General features: G+C 50.3%; 8 protein-coding genes across 8 annotated transcripts; 4 read left to right on the top strand and 4 right to left on the bottom strand.

The window, feature by feature from the left end:
- Nucleotides 1-407: 407 nt before the first annotated feature.
- LCP9604111_4595 (Rer1 family protein) lies at nucleotides 408-1,307 on the bottom strand (the record flags this gene model as incomplete). The annotated part of the gene is made up of 4 exons (XM_039072311.1): nucleotides 408-487; nucleotides 572-874; nucleotides 1,017-1,134; nucleotides 1,239-1,307. The coding sequence occupies 4 exons, from the start codon at nucleotides 1,305-1,307 to the stop codon at nucleotides 408-410; spliced, it is 570 nt and encodes a 189-aa protein (XP_038929637.1).
- A 455-nt stretch (nucleotides 1,308-1,762) lies between these two features.
- Nucleotides 1,763-2,855, top strand: echA (enoyl-CoA hydratase echA; the record flags this gene model as incomplete). The annotated part of the gene is made up of 4 exons (XM_039072312.1): nucleotides 1,763-1,910; nucleotides 1,962-2,099; nucleotides 2,206-2,751; nucleotides 2,806-2,855. The coding sequence occupies 4 exons, from the start codon at nucleotides 1,763-1,765 to the stop codon at nucleotides 2,853-2,855; spliced, it is 882 nt and encodes a 293-aa protein (XP_038929638.1).
- Nucleotides 2,856-3,400: 545 nt separating this feature from the next.
- LCP9604111_4597 (putative MFS alpha-glucoside transporter) lies at nucleotides 3,401-5,229 on the bottom strand (the record flags this gene model as incomplete). The annotated part of the gene is made up of 2 exons (XM_039072313.1): nucleotides 3,401-4,795; nucleotides 4,900-5,229. The coding sequence occupies 2 exons, from the start codon at nucleotides 5,227-5,229 to the stop codon at nucleotides 3,401-3,403; spliced, it is 1,725 nt and encodes a 574-aa protein (XP_038929639.1).
- Nucleotides 5,230-6,322: 1,093 nt separating this feature from the next.
- LCP9604111_4598 (FAD-dependent oxidoreductase) lies at nucleotides 6,323-7,534 on the top strand (the record flags this gene model as incomplete). Its single annotated transcript, XM_039072314.1, has 1 exon — nucleotides 6,323-7,534. The coding sequence occupies one exon, from the start codon at nucleotides 6,323-6,325 to the stop codon at nucleotides 7,532-7,534; it is 1,212 nt and encodes a 403-aa protein (XP_038929640.1).
- Nucleotides 7,535-8,048: 514 nt separating this feature from the next.
- LCP9604111_4599 (uncharacterized protein) lies at nucleotides 8,049-9,008 on the top strand (the record flags this gene model as incomplete). The annotated part of the gene is made up of 3 exons (XM_039072315.1): nucleotides 8,049-8,201; nucleotides 8,256-8,450; nucleotides 8,508-9,008. 3 exons carry the CDS (start codon nucleotides 8,049-8,051, stop codon nucleotides 9,006-9,008), a joined length of 849 nt encoding a protein of 282 aa, XP_038929641.1.
- Nucleotides 9,009-9,110: 102 nt separating this feature from the next.
- LCP9604111_4600 (catalase) lies at nucleotides 9,111-10,780 on the bottom strand (the record flags this gene model as incomplete). The annotated part of the gene is made up of 4 exons (XM_039072318.1): nucleotides 9,111-10,361; nucleotides 10,416-10,595; nucleotides 10,648-10,700; nucleotides 10,759-10,780. 4 exons carry the CDS (start codon nucleotides 10,778-10,780, stop codon nucleotides 9,111-9,113), a joined length of 1,506 nt encoding a protein of 501 aa, XP_038929642.1.
- Nucleotides 10,781-11,665: 885 nt separating this feature from the next.
- On the bottom strand, nucleotides 11,666-13,531 carry atg15 (triglyceride lipase ATG15; the record flags this gene model as incomplete). The annotated part of the gene is made up of 2 exons (XM_039072319.1): nucleotides 11,666-13,309; nucleotides 13,367-13,531. 2 exons carry the CDS (start codon nucleotides 13,529-13,531, stop codon nucleotides 11,666-11,668), a joined length of 1,809 nt encoding a protein of 602 aa, XP_038929643.1.
- Nucleotides 13,532-13,985: 454 nt separating this feature from the next.
- Nucleotides 13,986-16,155, top strand: LCP9604111_4602 (VPS9 domain-containing protein; the record flags this gene model as incomplete). The annotated part of the gene is made up of 2 exons (XM_039072320.1): nucleotides 13,986-14,221; nucleotides 14,286-16,155. 2 exons carry the CDS (start codon nucleotides 13,986-13,988, stop codon nucleotides 16,153-16,155), a joined length of 2,106 nt encoding a protein of 701 aa, XP_038929644.1.
- Nucleotides 16,156-16,382: the final 227 nt, after the last annotated feature.

Consider the following 16,382-nt stretch of genomic DNA (forward strand, 5'->3'; position numbering starts at 1 on the left):
TCCTCTTTGCTCTAGCGGCATACAAGCGCAAATCCGCTCATCTCCACATGAGATGTCTCAAACGAGTTAGCTTCTCGTTTGATAAACCATAAAAAGAATGATTGTAATAAGAAAAAAAATATAATTCAAGTTAGTTTATTCATTGACTTCAGGTCTAATCATATTTCACAGGGGAAGAAGACTGGAACACGCCAAAGCAGCGGCCCTCTAAGCAAGTAGTGATTAAAAAAGAGTCTGGGAAAATTCATAAATGGACTACCATGAGTCCCGTGCTTTCACCTCTTATCATATCATGTCCGTCTGTTGCTCACCAAGCCAAAGTGCGCATACAGATAAATGATATGCACATGCGAACGATCGTGGATATAGAGTCAGAGACAGAAAAAAAAGCCCAGAGACCGAAACTCTCATGAACGGCCATACCGCGTCTTTCCGAAGGAGAAAGGCACGTAACGGTACTTAATCATATGCTGGATTTGTCGTCGCACTGGAAAAGGGGTCAAGTTAGACAGATGTCCATATAAAAATGCTATAGGTATCGGATCGAATTCCGACCAAAGGGCAAACATACTCGTCAGCACAAACAGAATGATCCAGTAAATGACCAGCACCGGCCAGAAGACGGGGATATCGAAGACAGCGAGCCAGGAGCAAACGAAGCCAATGGCGATGGCGCGAGTGGCCGAGTGCCAGAACTTGAACTCAGGCAGACGTCGGATGAAGGGACGAAACTCCTCGTCCTTCTTGGTAGGGAGGCTGGGGGACCCGGCGTCACCGTCCTCAAGACCCTCGTCCTGGGTGAGAGAGGGGTCGAACTTGGGAGTCAGGAAAGCGAGGAAGAGGTTCAGGAGGTAAATTCCGAGTGTATAGGCGACTGTGATTCAAGATCCCAGCGTTAGCGGTTTGTTTATGCAGATGTTTACAGCACCGCGGATGAATGGCTCCCGCGCGTTGGGGTTGAAGCGCATCATTTTCGCTTTGCTGATTCCATTTATAGGGGCTCGATAGAGTCATACCGATGTACCAGCCCTGCGCGAGGAAAATGCGCAGGAAGAAGAGGCACAGGAGCACACCAGAACCAACCCAGCGGTAGGTTGTGTACGGAGTCGAGGCATCGAGGTAGGCTTGATAGTGCTGCGATCGGCGTATTAGCATGCTGGTCGGACCATTCGGCTGATCTCAGGAATGAAGAATCGAAAGACATCGCGCAATGCCTTTGCCCCTCATGGGACACTCACTCGAGTCAGTCGAGAGGTGTGCGCCGACACGGCTGTGAAGGGAGACTGATCGGGCTCAGGGACATCCATGATGAAGGTATTAGGGAGAAGAAGCAAAGCACAGGGCTGGACCACTGAAAGAAAGAAATGAAAGAGGGAAGCAAAAGAAAAGCTGTGATTAAGATAAGCTGCTGAAACCAGACATTCCAGGTCAGGCACTGCACTTCCTTCAGGACAGAGAAGTGTCCACTGCCCACGGGCCAATCAGCTTAGATGCGAATCACTAGCCATCCCAGTGCACGTGATATGTGGCGAAGTCCAAGATGTGGCGGTGCCGTGACATAAGGCAGACGAAAATGGCTTAGCCCAATTCGAATGGACCTCGGGACGGTTAACTTCGGCGGTTAATTTTGGCGGCGTTCAGTCGGTCGCGGGGAAACCGACCATCTATGATGTATCGCGTCGGTAGTCTCTCTCCCTTCTCTGCATTAATTTAACCTCAATTGTCTGAACAGAAGTAATTATATTTTCCTTCACATATCACAATGTTTGCTCGTCAATGCACTCGTCTGGCCACTGCTCGGACATCGGTCCCCTTGACTTCCTACCTAGCCCGAGTCCGGGGTTATTCTTCAGCCGCTGGTAGTTACGAGCACATCCTCACTTCGGTTCCCAAGCCCGGCGTGGGATTGAGTATGTACAATCAGTTAATATAATGCCGGCCAATTCTCATTGCTATTATAGTTACCCTTAACCGCCCCAAGGCCCTCAACGCACTATTCACTCCCTTGTTCAAGGAGCTTAACGAAGCCCTGACCAACTATGACAATGACAAGAGCATCGGCGCGATCATTATTACAGGAAGCGAGAAGGCCTTTGCCGGTATGTACATGTCCTATTTACACTTTTCACATCCTATCCTCTCCCATCATGCCTCGCCCTAATCCTAAAGTACGTCAACAATACTAACCCAACAAACCCACCACAGCCGGCGCCGACATCAAAGAAATGGCCCCTCTAAGCTTCTCCAAGGCCTTCAGCGAGAACTTCATCGCGCCCTGGTCCCACCTCGCCACCTCCATCCGCACCCCAGTCATCGCCGCTGTCTCCGGCTACGCCCTCGGCGGCGGCTGCGAGCTAGCCCTGATGTGCGACATCCTGTACTGCACCGAGACCGCCACCTTCGGCCAGCCCGAAATCAAGCTGGGCACAATCCCCGGCGCAGGTGGATCTCAGCGTCTGACCCGTGCGGTCGGCAAGAGCAAGGCCATGGAGCTTATCCTCACTGGAAAGATGTTCAGTGGTAAGGAGGCTGGTGAGTGGGGCGTCGCAGCCAAGGTCGTGCCGGGTGGTAAGGAGGAGCTGCTTGAGCAAGCCTACAAGACGGCCGAGGCTATTGCCAGCCATAGCCGTGTGGCTGTTGTCGCTGCTAAGGAGGTTGTCAATAAGAGCCAGGACTTGCCGCTCAAGGAGGGTATTGAGTATGAGAGACGGTTGTTCCATGCGCTCTTTGGGAGCAAGGATCAGAAGATTGGTGAGTTGGCACTTCGGTTTGCTGAGTGAGTGGGTTTGCTAACGGTTATTCTAGGTATGACTGCCTTTGCGGAAAAGAAGAAGCCCGAGTGGTCCAACGAATAGATGACAAAGTCATTTGGAATGAAGAAGCTGGTTTTTTTCATCGCTTGCGTGTAATTCACGCTGAAGCTGTAGAACAGAGGATTAGTTATAAGACATAGAACAGTATCATTTAACTCGCTTGTGTCTGTAACTCTCGACTGCAATCTCATATAGCTGGGTGCCTCATCCACGTTCGTCTCATCTTCCAAATTGGCATTGCCGGTTGTTCCGTGATTTTACTTGGTCGAGGCATACTAATACGAAAGGTCATATGTCAGATTGAGGGTCGAGAATTGCCATTGATGTAAGAGTGGAATCCGGACTAACGCCAGGTGCCCATGAATATGCAGGCAATGGGCTCTTCAGTGCTAAAAAAAGAAGTGGAGATATATAAGAAACTGCAGTGGTTTACATCAGGAGCAGTGTGACTTTATTTTGTTTGATCATCATGGAAAGATATTAGATTACTACTGCTATTCTATTTGCTGAAAAATGCTATATACATAGGGGGCCTATCAAGTTCGGGCCCAGAAGCAGAATTAATCGTAAACATAAGATACATCGCATCATATCGAACCGTGATTTTTCTCCAATTCGCATTCATCGGTTCGGGTGTTTTTATTTGCCCGGTAATCATCAATGACTTGGCTCTCAATGGTCTCATCAAACACATCCACTTGGGTGGTCGCAAACTTGCGAGCGCTGACACCGCGCTCGAAGAGCAGGTCAAGCTCGGCGAACGTGCGGCCACGAGGCTCGGGAACGCGGAAGTACGTGTATATGATGCACAGGAAGCAGATGCCACCCCAGAAGAAACCGGCGTAGTTGCCCCAGTTCCAGGCGCCGGGGTTCAGCATGTAAGGGGTCAGAACGCCGCAGACGATGGCGACAATGTTGTACAGGTTGCGGCCCAGCACGACTGTCTTGATTTGCAGTCGGCGGGTGGAAAGCTCGGCAACAAGGGAGAAGCAGACCGTTCCAACGGTCAGCTGGTAGAATAGGGCCCAGATCAACATCATTGAACCAGTGGCCAGGGAGCCTTGGTCTCTGTGTTCTTTGGGAACAAGGCCAAGGAAACCCATGACCAATAGCATGGTGCACAGACCACAGAGACCGTACAGACATAACGTCCGCCGGCCGATTCCGAGTGTCATAAGGAACCATGATCCGAAAACGCCAACCATATTGATTCCGTATTGACCCATAGCAAAGTTGTAAGAGTTAGAGGAGTCTAACCCTGCCTGTTTTAAGAAGTAGGTCGAGTAGTTGGAAAAGGAGTTTCCACTGAGATTTTGGATGGCCCAGACCATACAGACAATCTCTGTGCGGCGGAGATCAGTGCCCCGGAAGCAATCCAAGTAGCTCGCACCCTGGGTGATTTTTTCCTCCAGGGCGGTCGTATGAACCATCATAGCGACAGTCTCATCTGGATCGAAATCCCCATCCTGTCCCTGACTTTTGGTAGTCAAACGGAGAAGGGCCCGTTTCGCATCTTCAGTGCGGCCTTTCCGAACCAACCACCATGGGGATTCAGGCGCAAGCCAAATACCAACGAAGAGCGGCAGTGGCCACATCCACTGCAGTCCGTACGGAATCCGATATGCCCATTCGTCCTCCCGGTTCAACATGCCCTTAATCACACCGATACCGATAAGCTGGCCAAGACCCCAGCAGAAATTGACATAGGTCGTCAAATACCCTCGCAGCGCCACTGGACACACCTCCGAAGCATAGGTGATCGTCAAAGTCTGAAAGACACCCCAAGGAATACCGCAGAGAATCTCCGCTGCAAGCAGGGCATGCACATTCTTAGCCGTGAAGAAGATCGCCGTCCACGCACTAACAAGTACAAGGCAGGACATAATCGTGTACCGGTAACCGAATCGTTCTGAAGCCCAGCCGTTGATGAATAGACCGATGATCTCGCCGCAGTAAGCACCGTTGCTCAGACCTGCTTGCCACTTTATGTCCAGAGAATTGTCAGTTTCTTCATCTCCCAAAGAGGCAAGTCCACCCCACTCCAAGAGATAGAGGAATGGCTACCGCCGGAATTGGTTGAACTTACCGCAGCGGATACTTGATATGTGCCATCGGCCAGCATCTCACCATATTTGCGATTGAATTGCGGGAAGGCGTAGAAGTTGTTGACCAAACTAATATCGTAACCCTCCATGGCAATGCAAGTAGAGATGAGCACGCTCCAAAAAACGGCTTTGGGGTACAACCGGATACCCTGTATCAATGTCATAGACCGTTCCTTCTCCGTGGCTGCCTTTGCATTTTGAATGACCTTGGTCGTGGATGAGTCCGAGCCCGGTCCAGCGGCTGAAGAGTAACCATATTCGGGAAAGACATCCACCGGCGTGATGGCATCTGAGACCTTGGGTTCGGCCATGTTGGATGGACGAAATAACCGAGATCGCTGGGAGGAATGGAAGGTTGGCTCGAGCAACTTGCGATATGGGTTTGAGAGTTGGCCCGGTTCGGAAGTCAGGGGAATAAAAAATCAAAGTACCCACTATGCCAGGAACATTGCACGCAGGCACTCCACGGCAGCGAAAAGTTTCCTTGACGCCTACCGAGGATAAGTGAATACGGCAGAGACAAAGGAGCTTGACAAAAAGAGGATAAAAGCCAATGGTCCGAATTGGCGGGGGAACGGGGGATTTGACGGGCTTGATCGCCTCCAAGCGCAAATTTTGGCGGGATGAGAAGCTTGGCGGTGCCCGGATGGGGCAAGCGATGGGTCATCGTCCGAACATAATTCGATATTCGAGTCGTGCTATGTTCGGGCTTGATTGGTCTAGTATTTTCTGATCATACAGTCTTGAAATTATACTAACAGTACATTTTAGATGTAACTAGATGTAGTATGACTCATGAGTCTGACAACCCCACGTGGGGGAACTATAAATTCCCCTTGCAGTAATCAGAATGTTCTATATCAAACTTCTAGTAGTATTCTTATTATTTTATATATTCCATACCGGGTTCAGTATGTATCTCATTGGCAATAATTAGCCAAATATTGATCTACTTTCAGGACCTGCAAATCCTAAACTTAAGCTTCTCTACTGTAAACCGCGGACCTGTGAATTACTGTGTTGAGTTAGTTTTGCCTCTCTGGGTTTAGCGCCCCAATACACCGTCACGTAACCTCCCCTCAATGCCCTCCGATATACATAAAAGACCACCGAAAGTCAGGAAGCAGGCAAGGCAATGGGCGAATGGGGAGTGCGCATGAATTGCAGTACGGGTCCTTTGTGTGCCAATCTGATTGCCCCGAGATGGCTCACCGACCTGTCGGACTTTTAAGCCCCGATGTCCGACTATCAGATCGGTGGCCGAGAACATACGTGCCGATATGATGATGTATAAATTTAGCGATGTGCCAAACAAAAAGCCTATACAATTTTGTTCTCCCAAAGACATACGTTAACAGCCCTTGCTCTGATCTCAGCTTCTCCCTTTCTTATTGCACAACTGCCATGTCTCATCCTATCTTGATTATCGGTGCTGGGCTTGGCGGTCTTTGCTTGGCTCAGGGACTGAAAAAACGAAACATTCCTTTCAAACTATTTGAACAGGACGGAAGGCATGATCTTCGAACTCAGGGATATAGATTGAGGGTGGGAAGTGAGGGTATCTACGCCCTTCGGGATAATCTGTCGCCTGAGCTATATGCTCTGTTCGAGAACACCTGTGCCGAAACGGTAATGGGGGGCGTGAGAATCAAACCCGATGGTACACTACTAGGCGGCACTGGCCCTCCTAGGCCCCTTGGGTCGGCTGCTTTTATCGAGCCCCAGACTGTGGATCGGAGCACTTTCCGTGAGGTTCTGCTGACAGGTTTGGATGAGCATGTGTTTTTTGGAAAGAGCTTCGACCATTACACTGTGAACGACGGAAACACAATTGCATTCTTTGCGGATGGCTCGAAGGAAACTGGATCTCTCCTTGTTGGTGCAGATGGAGTTCGATCTAGGGTCCGCAAGCAGTACATACCAGATTTCATGGGTATCGACACCGGCATGCGCATCATCTTTGGAAAGACACCCTTGAGCCCCGAATTTCTGGCTCGGTTTCCCGAGGCGTACCACCATGGAATGTCTCTTGTTTTAAACCCAGACGATGAATCACGGACCACCTTGCTATTTGAATCCATCCGTTTCCCACACGCAGAAAAAGTCTCGAAACCTCAGCTTCCCGACCCATACGTGTATTGGGTGCTTGTCACTCATTCCTCCAATATCTCGTCGTCAAATGGCACATCCTGGCCATTAAGCCCGGAAAAGTCAGCGGAACTTGCTCGACATGTTACCAAGTCATGGCATCCTGACTTGCAGGTGCTTTTCGAGATGCAAGACGAGGCTCAAACTTCAACCCGATTGATGCTTTCTGCCTCACCAGAGTTGGCCTCCTGGGAGCCCTCGCCCCATGTGACTTTACTCGGCGACGCGATTCATCCCATGCCACCAACTGGAGCGATGGGGGCCAACACTGCCTTGCGTGACGCTGCAGATCTGGCTCGCAGGCTTGAGGTTGCAGTAAGTTCGCAAACCCTCGGTCGACATGTCATCGGGGAGTATGAATCGGAGCTACGGGATTCGGCTAGAACGGCAATCGCATTAAGCTGGCAAGGTGGCATGAAAGGCTTCAGGCTCAAATCAGCCGTGGAATGCAAGAAGATCCTCTTATGATTTCGCTTTAGCTAGTATTGAACTTCTCTCACCTCTCTGAACTCCTAGCTGTTCCCTCTTTATTGAATGTATTGTTAAGGTATCATGCCGCCAAAACGAATCTTCCTCCGTGTCATTTTTAATCTCCCGATTATTGGCTGCTACTCATCACTCTATGCGGTAGTGGGTATAGGTCGGCCGGTCCTGGTTATAGACTCTTCCATCCTCCTATTTGGACAGTTTGAGCTATGGTTTGGGGTGGCCGGCTGGCTTGTGAAATAGTTAACGTAAAACGCGGACCTGTGAATTACTGTATCCGGTTAGTTTTGCCTTTTTGGGTTTAGCGCCCTAATACACCGTCATATAACCTCCCTCATGCCCTCCGACATATGTAAAAGACCCGTCTTCGCTACTCATCCTCCCCTGACAGCCTGACACCGCTAGGTAATGCAAACCCTGCAAACACTTCAAGACTTGAGTATCTCGCTTGTTTCGTCGTGCAGTCCCTTACGTACATATAAATGCGTGTATCAGAATGTCTGCCAAACTACCTCTGATCAATTTGAACAAACCTGTATCATCCACTCTGGCCTCTGACCTGAAGCTTGCCCTTCGTCGGTTCGGAGCTTTCCGCCTAGTAGTAGCCCCTGAAACCAGGCAACACTGTCCCGACGTTGTCATTGAAAAGGCAGGCTAAACCCACTTTCCTGGAATAGCATTCATCACTGACCGCACTCCTCAGGCACGGGAGTTCTTCACACAACCGATTACAGCTAAGACAGACATAAAAGGATACTCTCCTTTTGCTTCGGAACGTGTTCGCGGCCGGGCTGAGATACCCAAAGAGAGTATCTATTTTTTCCGACATGGCGCCGAACCGAACCATCTCAAGGGGCCCTCTTGCAACTTATATCGTTCAGTCAAATGTCTTCATGAGGTAAACCGTCCTTGTCTTCTCCCTCTTTTTCTGTATCGTGCTGATTTTCCTTTCAAGGGGTGGACACCTATAAGGCTGCAATTGTTAAAGACCATATCGCAGGCACTGGACTCGGACACTTCCCTAACTGGTACTACGCTTCTCGATTCTGCTACTATCGGGATCCACTATTATGATTCTCGAAGTCTTCCTGACTTCAGCGCCCATTTCAGTCCCCCTCATATGGATAGCGGAACATTAACCATTCTATTCCGGTCTCATAATGAGAACGACGGCCTAGAAATTGCTGATCTCGAAACAACAGAGAAACAAGACAGTGAAGGGGTTGGGTCGGAGGCATCTTTTATGCACGTTCCTACTTTTGGCGACGATGCCCCTGAGGTTGTCGTCTTTGCAGGCACTAGACTACAGCGTTTACTCGGACGCGACCGAGTTCGAGCTTGCGTGCATAGAGTCCGCGGACCAGGCCCGGAGGCGCACAATAACTCTGGTGTACAACGATTGAGCATCGCAATGTTTTGCGCTCCATCTGGGCCATCAACCTCACCGCCCTCATAGTTCATAAATCGTATTTTAAGTTGATGAGATATCTAGATGCAGCGACGTAGAGTGAATCCACGATTATTTTGAGTATAAGAGCACAAGCAAGCAAAAGTACATCTACAAACGTGCTGGCGGGGCACCAGTAATATGAGCATCCGTAGAAGACTGGATACGAGCACCAAGATCTGCGTTAACACGACGGAACATCTCGTAAGTAGCCTTTCGAACACGCTCGTCAGCGCCGCACAGATGACCAGAGATGTTACCGACAAAGTTCTCCTGCTGGCCAGGGGTACGGCCAAGGACCTGCCATAGGCCGTTAGCCTGGACGTAGTCCTCGGAGGTCACAGGGTACTGCTCGGCGATGACAGCACCAGACCATTTCTCGTGTTCCTGGCTAGCCTTGACGGGCTTGTAGGCGAGCGGACGGAAAGTAGAAGGGTAGTTGGGGTTGGCACCGTAGTTGCCGTTGACGTTCATGTAGCCATCGCGGTGTGAGGGGTTGAAGGCTTTGAGTGGGCAGTTTACGGGGATCTGCTCGTAGTTGCCGCCCAGGCGGTGGCGGTGCGTGTCGGGGTAAGAGAAGAGGCGGGACTGAAGGACAGGGTCGGCGGAGGGCTCGACACCAGGGACCATGTGGGAGGGGGAGAAGGCGGCTTGTTCGATCTCCGCGAAGTAGTTCTGCGGATTCTTGTTCAGGGTGAAGCGGCCGAAACGGCGCAGAGGCACCTCATTCTGGGGCCAGACTTTGGTCAAATCGAAGACGTTCCAGCGGAACTTTTCGGCCTTTTCGGGGCTCAGGACTTGTACGTAGCAGGTCCAAGACGGATTCTCGCCGCGCTGGATGGCCTCAAATAGGTCCTGGGTGTGCCAGTCGGGGTTCTCGGCGGACAGCTTGGTCGCCTCATCGTTGGTCAAGGTTTTGTTGCCCTGATCAGACTTGCAATGAATCTGGACGTAGTTGAAGGTGCCGTCTGGCTTGATCCACTTGTAGGTGTGGCCGGAGTAGCCATTCATGTGACGGTATGAGTATGGGGTACCGCGGTCACTGAACAGGTGCATAACCTGGTGGACGGACTCATGGTGGGTGGAGAGGTAATCCCAGAACATGGTGGCATCCTTGAGGTTTGTCTGTGGGTTGCGCTTTTGAGTGTGGATGAAGATGGGGAATTTAGCAGGATCGCGCAGGAAGAAAACTGGGGTGTTGTTGAACACCCAATCCCAGTTGCCCTCCTCGGTGTAGAACTTCATGGCGAATCCGCGAGGGTCACGGGCACTGTCCGGGGATCCCTTCTCACCACCGACGGTCGAGAAGCGGGTGAGCATCTTGGTCTTCTTGCCGACACCCTTGAGCATATCAATGGTCGTCTATGCGTTATTAGCCTAGTATTCTCTGGGGAAGTATAGAAACTGCCTACATACGAGATCGCTAATGTCATCAGTGACCTCAAACTCTCCGTAGGCGCCAGCACCTTTGGCGTGAACTACCCGCTCAGGAATGCGCTCACGGTCGAAGTGTGCCAGCAGATCGATTAGATGGAAATCCTGCATCAGAAGCGGGCCGTTGGGGCCAATGCGCTGGGACGCCTGGGGATCCATGACCTATATGTATATGGTTAGACCTTACGATTAAAGGGAAATAGGCAGGGCCTACTGGGCAGCCGTTAGAGGCCGTGTAGACCGGAGTCTCATTGTAGCGGTAGGTTCCTATGGAAGAGAGGGGATTAGTCGGTGTTATCGGCTTTGACAAGCAATGTAAACCTACTAGGCTCGTTGTCTTGACCCATGATCGCAGATTGTCTATGGAGAAGAGAGAAAAGTCCCGGGAGCACTTTGGTTTATATAGGGCCTTCGGGGGAACCATGGAAAAGTTCAATGAAGCCCATAGCCCCACCAGCATCTGATATGAAATCATCCTATCACCAACTATATTGATATAAAACAAACATCTAAAATGCCAGGCCTAGGTCAGACGTGTATGCTATATCCAATCGTAAACAAGGCCGATGTCATCCTCTCGGGTCCACTTCCCGGAATTGGAGTAAAAAAGGACAAGGAATAGGTTTGTAAGTGGATGGTGGCTAGACCGAGAGCAAGAAATGCCGGGAGGTCAATTGTTCTCCCAATATAGCAGTTCGATCCGAGCTCAAGCTTGTTTGTTCTGTCGGCACGATCCGAGATCGCGACCCCGAAGATACGAACTTGGCCTTGCAGAGTTGTTGAGCTGCAGACAAGTCAGTTAATCCGCAATTTTATATCCAACAAATTAATTGGACTATCTAGTTATCAGAGTGTGACAGCAACCGAAAATTCCAAGGGTCAGTCCCTTCAAGGTGTTGCGCAAGGCAGTGCCTCGACAAAGAACCCTGGATAGTGCTTCCCTTAGAATTAGTACAAGGAATAATCAAAAGCTCCCAATAGAGTCGTGCGTGCACAGAGGATTGAAAACAACAAGAAACCAAAACCAAAACAAAAAAAGCTCGCTCAATGCGCCAATCATATATCTTGTATATCGCAGGGAAAGGGAAAACCCAAAGCAAATTGAGCCCTGATCAAATCATAAGAATGGGTGGGTATATATGGCGCTTGCGCTTCTTGAGAGCCTACGGATCAATCTATTTAAAGGGGCACCAAGAGTATGCTGCAAGTGCATGCATGGGAAGGAACAAGGTTTAACTGGTAGGAGTGGGCGCCGAGGTGATCGCAGGCGAGTTAGTGGACTCATCCCGACATCCCGACATCTTTCCCAGGCTATCACAGATCGAGGAAGAGGGCGAGGAAGAGGGCGAGGCAGAAGTAGCGGTAGTCGTAGCCACCGTGCTCGTTCCGTCACGGCAGCCAAACCACCCTGGGTCATGACAGCTGGTCGTTGCAGTCACCGAGGGCAAAGTAGTAGTCACCGTGGGTGACGGAATGGCTGTTGTGGTAGGATCCTTGCACCCGAACCAGCCAGGAGTCTTGCATGTAGTAGTAGTGGCAGTGCTTGTCGGTGAAGTTGTTGTCGTAGTGGTAGCGGTTGTACTTTCATCCAGACAGCCCCACCACCCGGGGGTCTTGCAAGTAGAAGTTCTGGTGGGAGATGCGGTGGTGGTGGTAGTCGTAGTAGTCGTGACATCGGAGCCGTTGCTTCGGAAGAACTTCCAGAGTTCACAGTCAAAGCATTCTTCCTCTGCGACACATGAAGGGACATTGTCGTATTTCAAGATAACATCAGATATCACATTCTCGATCTTGTGGGTACCAAGACCGACACGCCAGCCCTTGTCTGCCACAGTGTCATACGTGCACATTTGTCCGGTGTGACATGCTGACTCCATCGCATAGCCGCCCCATGTACAAATAGAGTTGATTCCATTGCAGGTTCCCATATAGATTGGGTCTGCTGTATGTCCAAAGTGGTAGGATCCAGTGAACTCTCGCGACTGTGGAAACCGCGGGTCATAGCCTGGCGGACTTGGGAGGCCAAGTCGAGCTGCGGGCAATGCTTCAGGAACGGCCTCGAAAGTGACCACAGGCAATCCGAACGTCAATCCAACCAGACTCGTCATGGCACCACCCAGCGAATGACCGGTCATCCAAATATTTGCATCTGGGTAGATCTCGGTAACGTTAGAGTATAAATCGATCGCTGCCCGATAATAACGGTTTTCGTCATTCATAGACTCAACGATACATGTCAGATTTGCCGTAAATGTAGCACTTTGGCAATCGCAGGATTGTCTCCATAGATATGAGCCTCCTTGGCCACAACAACAACTAAAGAATAAATTATCGTTGACTTTATCGTTTGTTGTGGTGCCAGCGCCATCAAAGAGAGCGGGCGAAGTGCCCTTCAGAGAAATGACAACAGTGTCGTTCGTCTTATCGGAGTAGATGTGCCCTCTCAGGCCATCCGTTTGCCAACCAAAGCTCCCCGAATAGTTGAATTTGCCATTAATAGTGTGCCACTCTCCTGTTCCAGGCTCCTCAATATAGTCATTTGCAGTCATTTGTGCAAATGTCAAAACAGTCTGCTTATCTGTAATATTCGGTCCAGGCAAGGTGTCCATGACCCATTCCAGTGGAGACAAGGCGGTCGCAAAGCCCGAAGACCGTGCAGCTGCCAAGTGACCTTGAATCACCTGGAGTCGCCGATCGGCTAATCGTTGTATCGTGAGAGGACTTGATGAGGCAAGCAGAGTGGAATCTGATGCAATATATTCTTCTTCGTGGCCATCTTCGGATATAGTTCGAAGGCGAGTGTCTGGCTTGACGTCGAGTCTCGCATGAAAGTCGGGTTGTTCATAGGTGCCTCGGTGAAAGATGTGGCGCAAGGACTATAAGCGGGTATGATGGTCAGCTACAGATAAGAAAACTTGAGTCAGGCATCTTACAAACTCATGGGTGTCTGGTGTACCCTCGTCCCCATTCAAAGGTATGACGGGAACTTGTGGAGAGGGTAGATGATAGCCTGAGGCGGAGGCAGCACCTGACAATACTGCAGCCGCAAATAATAGGCTGCGGATGCTGATTTCAAATCGTGAACATTTTCGAGCCATGATGGGGATGCTGATGAGGATCAAGGTCAAGGAGACGTGAGTCTATCGCGGTTATCAGCAAGTCACTTATCAAGTGACGAAGTGACGCAGTGCGGAGAGCGATCGGCACGTGATGGGTACCCCCGTGACGTGATGCGATATCGTGTATTCCTCGTCAATTTGGTGTCTTCTCAAATGATCACTAGGAGAGTGATACGCTGCTGTTGATCAGCTGCAGTATACTCCGTGACAAGTACGGAGTACTCCGTACTTCCGATCGCTTTACTACTGGACAACAGGCTCAGGCCAGAGCTAGGGGCTCTCGGACGCGGATCGACATCGGCCTATCAGCTGCATCCGGGAGCGGAGACACGCAATTAGTGCCTTATAGAACCCCATCGCCCCTGGTCTTAAAATGTCTGGCTCTGAAAATAGCAGTCGGCCTCATCTGAATCTAGCACGGTCATTCATCAGAATGGGCGACTCGGAAGTGAAATCTCCTACGATTGAGCAAGATTCCAAAACAGCACCTCCATCGTCACCTGTCAATAATGAGGGGCAGGAAAATGGACTCGACGTATTCGAAAGACCGGGCTCCGCAGACTCCGGCACAACAGGCGATGCCCAGACAGATGATGGCTTTGTGCTTTCGCGAAGCGTACAAGACCCTTCGGAGGAATTGCCGATCGAACTAATCAGCCTGGCAGATCGGTAAGCGTGATCATATGAGTGCCCATGCTTCAACGTTTTATTCTGACAGCCATTTCTTTAATAGATTCGTGAATTCTCTGAGCGCCAAAGTTCATAACTCGCCTCCCACGATCGAGAAGATCTCCGAGCTCTTCCAAGTTTTCTACAGCCGCGCCGAGTCCCACATTGCCACACATATATCTGCTCTCATAGCTCGTATCAACCGGGATCTTCCGCCCCAGGTTCCTGCAAAAGCTCCACGAGGAAGCGCACTGTCGAAATTGAGCAGTAAACGCTCTCAAGACGATATCAGGCCAGCAGCTTCAGGTCGCCAAATGTTGACTGCGTCCGAGGTGGCTGAAAAGCGACAGGCTCGCAGAGCCCTTGAAAACAAAAGGAGCGCATTAGAAGAGGCTGCCGAAAGAAGGGTCTGCGAGCTGGTTTATGATAAACTCTGGAGGCACAAAAGTACATTGGATGATGTGCGGGATGAAAAGTTGCGTTCCAAGACTGCGGCTTTGCTGCTGGTCGGCATTAATCTAAAGGATCTTGGGATCGATATAGACCTTGAAACAATCGATGAGCAGAAGCAGGACGAAGCAAACGAATTCCTTTGTCAGGCCCGAGAGTATCTCGCCAAAATGAACGATTACAAATACCCCCTTGGAAAGCTACAGCAACTCGCAGCGGCGCACAAGGCCATCGTCGACGCTCTCACTAAACTTTTACCGTCTTCCTCTTCTGCGGATGAGATTCTGCCCACGTTAATTTATTCGCTTGTGACGTGCCCTCCGGAAGGGATCAACATTGTCAGCAACTTGGTTTTTATCCAGCGTTTCAGGTCTTCAAGCAGAATTGACGGAGAAACGGCTTACTGCTTAACCAATCTAGAGGCGGCCATAAGCTTTTTGGAAAACGTCGATCTTTCTACACTACGTGCCGATGAGCTGCAGGATGGCCCTCTGAAAACCCCCGGTGAAACTACGACACTATCCGTAGAACATGTCGATCCTTTTCGGCCCCCCAAGGAGGCTACAACCTTGGCTGTGACGACTGTATCTGCATCGCCGGAATTGTCAACACCAGAAATCAAGGAACCCGCCTCTACATTACCTAGACCTCGACCCTCCATCACACCACAGCAACGACGCCTCAGTAACATTTTCCAACCGCCTTCTAAGGTCCTCGGAGCTGCAAATGATGCTGTTCGCACCACTGCAGACCAGAGTTTGAAGAACATTGGTGCTACATTGGACAGCAGTTTCAACTTTCTGTTTGGTCGTCTGAAGGAGATGCAAAACATCCAAGGACCAGGCCCGGAGGGTAGCGGTCCAATATTGCCAAAGACACTGGCCGAAGCTCGCCGTCTAGTGAGCTTGCCGCTTGCCTCTGCTACCAACCAAAATCTGACCCAAGGGGAGCTCGCAGCAATCAATTCTGTTTCCGTGGATGAGAGCACACCCCCACGCAGTAGTTCGAGACTCACAGATCTCTCCAACACTCCTACCCCTCGAGACCGAAGTGTGGACAGCACTCGAACTCAGGGAAGCGGTAAAAAGTCCGTCACGACATCACTACGCGAAGATTTTGCATTGAGTTCACCCATAAGCCCCACTCCGTTAGAATCAATGCGAAACTTTGGCAGCACGCTTAACCCTCTGAACCACATCCCGGGCATGATGAAGAGCTTTGGCCGCAACGCACCAGAGACTCCCAGCGGCAGGTCCGTATCCCCATCGGGATTGGACAGACTCAAGCCATCACCTGTTTCAGCAGACGGCAATAGTGGTTCTAACAGCCCGCTCTCCAACCCTTCATCGAAAATTGATCCTCCCATTCAGCGTTTCCTTGAGACACAGAATGCGAGTGATCTCCGGATCGGGGACGTAGCTGTTCTACTGGAAGACTATAAGCGACTTGCTGCTGCGCTTCACAAACCTAGTACCGAGTCTTGATATGTTTATGGTTGGATTATGTTGTTTTGTCCTTCACATTCATTGCAACGGGAGATGGAGTATTCTTGCATTATGGATCGATGGCGTTATTATATCTGGTATTCTATTTCATTTGGGCGAATAAACCTTGAGTTAGATAGCATAGCTCTGGTGAGTGAGCTACGCATTGTCCATATCATACATCATTTTAGCAATAATCAACCCTTCAGACCAACATGAATAAGGAT

This window comes from Penicillium roqueforti, assembly GCF_015533775.1.
Source record: "Penicillium roqueforti strain LCP96 04111 chromosome Unknown scaffold_09, whole genome shotgun sequence".
Classification (NCBI taxonomy): domain Eukaryota; kingdom Fungi; phylum Ascomycota; class Eurotiomycetes; order Eurotiales; family Aspergillaceae; genus Penicillium; species Penicillium roqueforti.